Source organism: Mus pahari, chromosome 10 (genome assembly GCF_900095145.1).
Source record: "Mus pahari chromosome 10, PAHARI_EIJ_v1.1, whole genome shotgun sequence".
NCBI classification, from domain to species: Eukaryota; Metazoa; Chordata; class Mammalia; order Rodentia; family Muridae; genus Mus; species Mus pahari.
Window position 1 is genome coordinate 80,650,004 of NC_034599.1, and position 10,232 is coordinate 80,660,235.

Consider the following 10,232-nt stretch of genomic DNA (forward strand, 5'->3'; position numbering starts at 1 on the left):
CATGTGGTTGCTGAGATTTGAACTCATGACCTTTGGAAGAGCAGTTGGTGCTCTTAACCACTGAGCTATCTCTCCAGCCCAGGAAAGAAATCTTAACATACTCAGCAAGGAATATAGATTGCAAGATCATTACCCTGTTAGTATAAGAAAAGGACTTCATTTCCACTATGCCAAGGGTTTACCTTAAAATGTCCTACACAAGCCTCTGTGTTGCACAGGTACTTTCAACATTTACCATGTGAGCTTTGAAACTTCATCTCTCTCTCATAGCTCGAGAAATATGACTTCATTTCTGGAAGCTATGATTTCTGTCTTGCTGAAAGATTGCTGAGAGTCCCATTTTGAACTATTTTCAACAGCAAATCTTTGAATTATGGGCTTGATTTAGACTAAGAATATAATTAGCTTTTTATACACTAATCAGTATTAGTAAAAAACATTTTTTTAGATTTAATTTTTATTTATTTTATGTATGTGAGTACACTAGCTGTACAGAGCTGTGTGAGCTGTGTGAGCCACCATGTGGTTGCTGGGATTTGAACTCAGGACCTTTGGAAGAGCAGTCAGTGCTCTTACCCGCTGAGCCATCTCTCCAGCCCCCTAGTAAAAACATTTTATTGTATACAAATAACAAAAAATAAGATGCTAAGATTATAGATGAAACTAAAGCATGGTAAGACAACCTATGCAGGCACAGAGAGAGTGAAATGCATATGCAGGCGCGCACACACACACATATATATTTATGTAGTCAAAACCTATTTTGTCAAAATATATTTTGGTATGGATTTAATGACTGGATACTCTAGTGCTGACTTTACTATATTGCCTTTGACAGTCAGTTTCTCTCTCTCATCTGTGCCTTTATTCTCTACACATTTTATACAAATTATTCTTTCATTAAAAATACATATTTCTGTTAACATGTGATAGTTATATTTTTAACAATGTAATCCTTTTTAATTTCTTTTTTAATTTCAAATATATACTGATAAAGTTTCAAAATTTGTCTATAATAATTTTTATAAAAAATAGTAATAAAATGAGACATTTTTCTCAGTTTCACTAAAATTATTTTCTTCAAGGTTTTACAAAATAATGCCAAGTACCAGGTAGTACCCAAAAAACTGACCATAGGCAAACGCCTAGCTCAGTGTCTGCATCCAGCACTACCAGGTGGAGTTCATCGGAAAGCACTTGAAACGTATGAGATCATCTTCAAAATCATTGGCCCTAAGCGACTTGCCAAAGATCTTTTTTTATATAGGTAAGAGTAATTTTATTAATTGTGTACAATATAAAAATATATTTTAAGCTAGGTGGGGTGGTACATGCCTTCAGTCTTGGCACGCAGGAGGCAGGGTAGGCAGATATCTATGAGTCTGAGGGCAGCCTGGTCTACATAGCTAGTTCCAGACCAGCCAAGACTGCATAGTAAGACTCTATCTCAATATATATTTGTATATATGTCTAAACTGTTTAACCTTTCTACAATAAAATTAAAAATTTGAAAAATTGTTTCTTATATAAATGTCACTTTAGACAAAAGTGAAACCTTTCTCAAATTTTTTTTCTTAGCATTCATAAAAGTTATCATTCAAAATTGTTGACACTACTAAGGCATTATACCTTTTTAAGGTTGGAAGGTAGCCTAAGCGGGGAAAGACTTTGTTTCTCAGTAGCTTTAACATCATATACCATCCTTTGACCATTCTTTCCTTTGGCTTCTCTGAAATGACATTTTCTTTAATCTTTTTTATTGTCTTTTACCACCCTTTTCTCATCCAACCCAACTCAATGTCTGCCATTTCTTAGGGCTCCCTTGGTTCTGGAACTGCTCATGTTCTCACTTTATGTTGTCTTGTTGAGCAGGCATTTCCATACCATGCATACTTAAAGTATATAGCATGATGACATGAGGGCCATACTCTAATGGAACAGATTTACATATCTCTCAGAGAAACTGATTTCTGAATCCTAAAATACCATGACAAGAACAAAAGTTATTTTTGTTTTTTTTTTGTTGTTGTTGTTTATTTTTAGTGCATTGGGTTGGAAGCAAAGATTTCTGCAGAGGGCAGAGAAAAACGGGAACTGGGAGACAGAGTTGTCAGTGAGGCGAGTTCTTAGTAAAGGCAGGCCATGACCCTCGGCACACAAAAGGCAGTCTCACAAAGACAGCGTGTGACTGCATCTTCAGGTCACAGTGTTGCTAAAATTTTGTGTAGAAAACTACTCAATTGTACATGACTTCTACTTCCTATATAAAACAAGGAATGGTCTATGAGTCTCCATTCATCTTCAAAATACTACCTGAGTGCAAAACATGGCACAAGGGTCTTAAATATAGAAATACTGGCAGTTGTGATCTCCTGTTCCCAACCCTCACAAATAGTTCAATCTAATATTCTAATAATAATATTAGAATAATATTATTATTAGATTATTATATTAATCTTAATATAATATTAAGAATATTGGCTAATAATAATATTAGAATATTAGATTCTAATATGGCACTATTTACTACTTTAGGAAATCAAATAGGGCTATAATCCTAATCTAATTAGCAGGTTAGTGTCAATTCATTAAGGATCTGACATAAACTGAGAGCTGAATGCTTAAGGATCCTCCAGTGTACCATATGTAAGTAAGAGTGTAAGGACTATGTCTGTGCACAGGACAGGCAAGGGCCTCAAGTCTACTGAGGGCATGGAGGGTTCTCAAAGGAACAGAATGGCTGAGTTAGGAGTACAAGAATGAAAAGAGTAAGTGCACACAGGTTGTACAGTGTATGCAGTGTATGTAGCCACAAGGTAAAAAATGTTCAAAACTGTTGGCAGGAAATCTATGAGACATTTTTAATGAAAGTTATAACTTCATAGGAGTTTTGAATTCTACTTGTTAGGACAAGGTGATAAAAATATGGTAGACTCTGCTAAGTAATTACATGGATGAGATGAGAATTTACTAAGGAATTAGCTACAAAGCAAACCTGAAGAGAGAACACAGCCAGTGGGCAATGGTTAGAGACAGGGTCTCACTACATAACCCTGACTATGATGGGACTTACTATGTAGATCAGGCTAGCCTTGAACTCAGAGACATCCACTTTCCTCTGCCTCCTGAGTATGGGGCATGCATCAATATACATGAGTCTTGAAGGAGACATTTTTACAGTAGATGCAAACATCACTTCTAGATAGATATATAGCTTTTGGCCAGCTAATAATAGATATCATTTTCAAATACTAGTTATGGAGGAGGAAGGGCAAACTTCTGAGAATTCTTGTTTAGAACTGTGGAATATAAGGAGTTTGTGAAACAGCTAGGAAGCTTGTGTGTATGAAACTCAGGTGAGAGAACTGGCTTAGTTTAACAGATGTAGAAGTCATTAATAGATAATATTTTAATCATTTGCTGTAACCTGTTTCATCAGAATATATGATATACTTGCATATGAATTAATGTTGGTGCTGTTTTACATCTTTTATTTTTTAACAGTTCTGGGTTGTTTCCTCTTCTTGCCAATGCTGCTATGTCTGTGAAACCCACACTGCTCAGTTTGTATGAGATATACTACTTGCCTTTGGGGAAAACTCTGAAACCTGGTCTCCAGGGATTGCTGACTGGTATTCTTCCTGGCTTAGAAGAAGGATCAGAGTATTATGAGAGGTATTTGGTCCTCTTTGATATTACAAATTAGGAGTTGGTCAGAGCCATCCTTAACTGTGCTTTAACATCACAAAATTAATTATTCTAGATGTAGCAACATAACACATTAAGATTTCAGTAGCATGGGACTGAAGATATGGCTCGGCAGTTAAGATTATTGGCTACTCTTACAAAAACCCTAGCTTGGATTCCTAGTGTTCAAGTGACAGTTCACAGCTATCTATAACTCTAGTTCCATAGAATCTGATACTATCTTTTGGCCTGCCTGGGTACCAGGCATTCACGTAGTATTACATACATACATGCAGACAAAGCACCCATGCACACATTAAAAAATAAAAATTAAGAAAACATTATTGGAGCTAAAGAGATGATTCAGGGGTTAAGAGTACTTGCTGCTCTTCCAGAGGACCTGAGTTAGAGTCTCAGCACTCCCTTGGAGGTTCATAGCCATCTGAAACTCCCATCAGGGGATTTAGCATCCTTTTCTGGCTTCCACAGGCAGCAGGCAGTGAAGTGGAACACAGATACACATTCAGACAAAACAGGCATACATATAAGATTTCAAGAGCAATAAAAACTATTACAAAGTATCTAATTTGAGCTTAGGAACACATTTTAATGTTTTCTAATTGTGTTCCCTTCCTTCATCTTTAAATGTAAAATAATAAAACAGTCCAGCGCTTAGCACATGTAAGTCACTCAAAACGTATGACCCATAGTTTAAAATAATGATACAACAGATATATTAATAAATAATGAATAGTGTGAAGTGGGTCCCTGTGACAATAGTGTTTAACCTCCTAATGGGAGAAAATAGCCTGGCACAGATGCACTGCTTTTCACCAGCTTTTGCTGTAATACTTGATGTGAAGTGTTAAAGGAGAGGATCTGTTCTGTTTTGGAGCCTATTGTTTTTAAGAGCTAATGGCTATAGACAATGTGTGATGCCCTTATGTTGTTACAGAAAGAAAAAAGAAAGAAATTGAGTTTAGTTGGAAAAAATAGGAAATGCTAAATTTAACTTGTGAGTAGGCATAATGATTTAAACTTAAATAATTTAATCAAGTACACTGACCAATTAATATATTCCAACTATTTCCACTATACTATAAGAATCTAATTCTGAAAATATTGTATTATCCTTTTAGCATATATTGAAAAGGAAAAAATATAGTTAAAACTTAATAGCATAATTTGCTGTTTTAATTTTTTCCTTTTTTGTCATTATTGTCGTGGACTCTGTGTACCTGATGTGTATAGAGGCTGCAGATTACCTTATGTGGGCTCCAGGGATGTAAGTCTGCCTTACAGGCTTCCATGGCAAGTGTCTTTACCCCGGAAACATGTCTAGGACTCATATTGTTTACTTTTTATTAACTTACCTATTTGCTTATACTTTTAGAAGCATAATATAAAAGTAGTTCATTTAGTTTAGAAATAAGTTTTAAATTATACTCTTAAGGGAAGTACAGAATAGTAACATTTAATTCTACTAGTTCTAATTAAAATTTAAAATAGGAATTATATGGTTCTCTTTCTGACTGTAGTGCCCTATTTATGCTTTGTTACATATTCCTTATAAATACTATAAAAAGGCTCATAAATGTGTTATTTTAATGCATAGATACATTGAGGCCTAAGATTAATGTGACTATTAAATCACCAACTGAAGTCATATGACTTTGCTATATTATACTGCAATATAATAGACTTCTGTATATTGAATTGTTTATTTTGTTTAAAACAAGAATCAATCACTGATGACCTTACTTTGATTTTTGTCATAGATAGAATTCTATTATTGTGAATCACATGTTATGATTTCAGAAAGAGGTATCTGGAAATATCTCTTTGTAGGAAGTCAACATAGGTATGCTAAGATTGATTAATTAAATATGTTGCTTTCTTACTTATTCTACTTAATCCAGTGAGGTAGGCAGGTGCTGCAGTGCTATTCTCTCCATTTTACAGATGGAGACTGAATTGAAAGGATTAGATTTATCCAGCTAATATACAGCGGAAACAAGACTTGTACCCTGTCCTCTGAATATGAAGTGTATTCTTCCAGACTTGCTCACTTGTTTGCAGGGTAGAGCTCATAACTGTGCTGTCGATGCTGTAAACTATTTTGGAAGAGAATAATGGTTGATTACTTTTCTCTGACCCTGAATGGTTCCTTTCTTATACCTTTCCTTCTGTTGTATGCTCCAGAACAAACACACTGCTGGAAAAGGTTGCTGCGGCTGTAGAGCAGTCTGCGTTCTACAGTGCCCTATGGGGCAGTCTGCTCACCAGTCCTGCTGTGCGCTTACCTGGAATCACATATGTTCTGGCCCATCTGAACAGGAAGCTTTCAATGGAAGATCAGCTGTATATAATTGGCAGTGACATTGAGCTCATGGTGGGTTGACATGCTACAAGTGTTTCTCCAGAGCCAGACATTTTAGACTCTTCTGAGAATCATGCCATGGGCAACATTCCTATTCTCATCAAAGAAAACTAACAGCGAAATACTGAATAATTATTAATATTTTTAAGGATTAATTTTTCATGAAAAAGGCATTGTTGTTTATACCTGTGACCTTTCGTACAAGCAAATCCATGATTTTAATTATTTCTGTCTTGTTTACTAATAGAGCACTGTTACCATAGCTGCATTTATTATAATAATCCCAAAGTGAACCTTCTCTCCAGTCTCACTTTTTCTTATTAAAAAAGATGTAATTTAGACAAAATAATATAGCTGAATTCTGAAAAAAAATGGACACTGACTGTGTTCTTATATTCTTCTTAATTTTAAAATTGATAACAGAAGGAAATCAATGTAGGACGCTTTAGTCTTAAAATGGGCAAGGAATTCATTTTCTTCTTTTCTTTAAAATTTTTATTTTATTTATATGAGTACACTGTCACTCTCTTCAGACACATCAGAAGGAGGGTGTCAGATCACATTACAGATGGTTGTGAGCTACCATATGGTTGCTGGGAATTGAACTCAGGACCTCTGGAAGAGCAGTCAGTGCTCTTAACCGCTGAGCCATCTCTCCAGTCCCAGGACATTTTCAAAAGTTCTATTTTTTTTTATTAATCTTGTTTTCCATATTATGATAATAACTGATATTTGATGTACAACTTTAGTTAGAATTAGCTAAATATTACTTCCATTTGCTAAAATTGAGCCATCTTACATGAATTTTTAATTAATTATTTTATTAATTTACATTCCAAATATTGCCCCCCTGCATTTCTTTTAGACAGGAACAATTCTGGGTCAAAAATTTTGAAGGTGGGTTAGTGACCCCATCCCTCCACTGGGGGCCCTGTCTATCTACTGGAGGTGGTCTCTTCAGGTTCCATCTCCCCACTGTTGGGCACTAAGGTCATCCCAGTGGAGTCCTGGGAGCCTCTCACATCCCAGTCTCTGGGGCATTCTAGAGGCTCCCTATACTCCCTATCCCCAGCAGCTGCATATTTCCATTCATTCTCCTGGCCTTCTGGGCTTCTCTCCTGTCTCCCCCCACCCCCAATACCTGATCCTGCCCCCCTTTCCACCTCCGCTGCCCCTCTACCACCTAGGTCCCTCCTTCCTTCTAATTTAACTTCTTAGGATCTGTGGTATTCTGTCTGTACATTTTGGCTAGTATCCACTTATCAGTGAGTACATGCCATGCACATCCTTTTGGGTCTGGGTTACATCACTCAGGATGATATTTTCTAGTCCCATCCATTTTCCTGCAAAATTTACGATGTCCTCATTTTTAATAGCTGAATTGTATTCCATTTTGTAAATGAACCTCATTTCTGTATCCATTCTTCAATTGAGGGACATCTAGGTTGCTTCTAGTTTCTGGCTATTACAAATAAAGCTGCTGTGAACATAGTGGAGCATGTTTCCTTGTGGTATGGGGGAGCATCTTTTGGGTATATGCCCAAGAGAGATATAGCTGGGTCTTCAGGTAGAACTATTTCCCATTTTCTGAGGAAGCACAAGATTGATTTCCAGAATGGTTGTACCAATTTGCAATCAGTCTCCTAACCACTACTATAAAAAAGACTCAAAAAATTATATTACCCCCAAATCACTAGACCCCTGTGGTCGTTCCTGTCCTGTGTTCACATCCTTGAAAATGTTGGTCTGTTTTCTGATTTTAGTTTCATTCTATCAAGACTGTTAATGTATGTCGAATCATACCGTGGGTGTGGTTTATTCACAGTTTATGACACACTTGAGATTAGTCCATGCTTCTGTGTGTGGTGTCATTGGTTTGTTGCTTTATGTTGCTTCATAATCTCTTGTGGATAATGCCACAGTGTGGTGTTCTTTCATCGGTCAACAGGCACTTGACTTGCCTCCCACTGGGTGCAAGTGTGAGTAAAGCTGCCACACAGCATTTGCACAAACATGCTGTGTAGACATGAAGTGGGGCACAGGGTAAGAAGTCATTGACACTGGCATTAACATTGGTATGTTGTAGAGCTCTGGGATTAGCACAGGTATATTTTCTCTGTCTTAGATGAAAATACCAGGACAACATTTCCAAGGATGCTAAAGGCTTTCTCATTTCAGGTAGAAGCAGTAAGTACTTCAGTGCAAGACTCAAGTGTACTTGTACAGAGAAGCACGCTGGACCTCATCCTGTTCTGTTTCCCATTCCATATGAGTCAGGTAAACCTTGATACTAATGTCCTCAACGTGTAGTTGTTTTAAAGGTACTGTATTAAAGTATTGTCTTTATACAGAAAACAGATTCCTTTTTGGTGAAGTAGATATCATGAATATTGTAAAGAAAACTACTGAGCTATTTGATAAGAATATAGTAACTAAAGCAGATTGCTTTATGTTTCAAACAGTTTTTAAACTTTAAAAAGCAGGGGGTGCTCATTGCTAATTCTAAATAAGCCCAGTCGTGAGACCCAGGCCTTAAAGTCAGCTAGCCAATAAGTTGTCTGATGACACATTATCTTGCTTTGGTGACTCCAGCATACATGCCAGAACTTTAGGGGAGTTTGGCATTGTTTGAGAACCAAATATTTAGTGTCTATGTCATTTGCTACTGATTTCACTACAGATAAAAGCAACTGACCTGACAAATCTCTAATGAAGTGTTTCCTTACTGGGATTTAATTTAATCAATCTCCTTAATTAAAAGAAATCTGCTGTGAAAATTAAATTTATTCCATGCCATAGTAGTGGGTACCTGCAATTTCAGCACTCAAGAAGCAGAGACAGGCAGATCTCTGTGAGTTCTAGTACAGCCCAGTCTATAGAGAGTTTCAAGACAGTCAGGGCTACATAATAAGTTTCTGTCTCAAAAAAAAATTTTTTTTCTAAAATACAATTAACAGAAAGGACTTTGGTGTTTTCATAATGGCTGCTAGTTGAGAGATTAGCAACTTCACATTATAACTGGCAAAGTGTTTTTTTTTTACAACTTTGCTAATAAATCTTTTATTACTTCATTTAATTTGAATAAATAATAATTGAAGCCTTTTATAGTTCATTGAGTACATTGTCACTGGTTGAGACACTTCCAGTTTCTGTTTTGAGCCTCCCCCACTCTTAACTATGGTCCTTTCTTCTGCCCTCTGAATTTGCATATTTTCCATATTGGGAACATTCAGCTACAAAGCTGTAGCTTAGGAGTGGCCAAATGGACCTAAGGTGAGTTTTGGGGAGGCTGTTGTTGTTGTTGTTGTTGTTGTTGTTGTTGTTGTTGTTGTTGTTTTTAACATTGTTAAAGTCATAAAAAACAAAAAATAAGTCAAAGAAATGTGTGTAACAACGTGAACTTTACTGCCAGGCTCTTAGGCAGATCATTCCATATTTAGCTTTGACATTGACCTTTCTCCTGTTGAAACAAACGTTCCATATTAGTAATCCCTCCACTGAGAGGCTCCTCCACAGCATCCGAGTTAAATCCTAGGCTTCAATTGATAAGAACTTAGTTTGGAATCTCACTTGGTCACTGATTAAAACTACACCTTCTCCGTACTTTCCTACTCTCCATGTTCCTGCTGCCCATCCTTCCCAGCCCTCCTGTGCTGTTTCAAGAGAGCAGCAGTGTGTGAAGTCTCACAGTCCCCTATACCCTCCCCTTCCCCGCCCTGCTCCCCAACCCACCCACTCCTGCTTCCTGGCCCTGGTGTTCCCCTGTACTGGGGCCTCTCCTAATGGCCGACTAGGCCATCTTCTGCTACATATGGAGCTAGAGACATGAGCTCTGGGGGTACTGGTTAGTTCATTTTGTTGTTCCTCCTATAGGGTTGCAGACCCCTTCAGCTCCTTAAGCATTAGTTGAGATTATAGAGATCTTTAACACACTGCAAAATGTGTGGTGATGTATTTAAGAATGACTTCGGGAGTCCATCCCATAATCAGCCACCAAACACAGACACTATTGCATATGCCAGCAAGAACTTGCTGAAAGGACACTGATATAGCTATCTCTTGTGAGGTTATGCCAGTGCCTGGCAAATATAGAAGTGGATGCCCACAGTCATCTATAGGATAGAGCACAGAGTCCCCAATGGAGGAGCTAGAGAACTTACCCAAG

General features: G+C 37.1%; 1 protein-coding gene across 10 annotated transcripts in view; it reads left to right on the forward strand.

The window, feature by feature from the left end:
- Dop1a (DOP1 leucine zipper like protein A) overlaps positions 1 to 10,232 on the forward strand; it is a 92,061-nt gene that overhangs the window by 19,131 nt on the left and 62,698 nt on the right. For all 10 annotated transcript variants that reach the window (XM_029542729.1, XM_029542730.1, XM_029542731.1 and 7 more), the window contains exons 3-6: positions 1,086 to 1,267; positions 3,505 to 3,675; positions 5,890 to 6,079; positions 8,246 to 8,344. In XM_029542729.1, the coding sequence (XP_029398589.1) occupies positions 1,086 to 1,267; positions 3,505 to 3,675; positions 5,890 to 6,079; positions 8,246 to 8,344 (642 nt within the window). The remainder of the gene's footprint in view (positions 1 to 1,085; positions 1,268 to 3,504; positions 3,676 to 5,889; positions 6,080 to 8,245; positions 8,345 to 10,232) is intronic.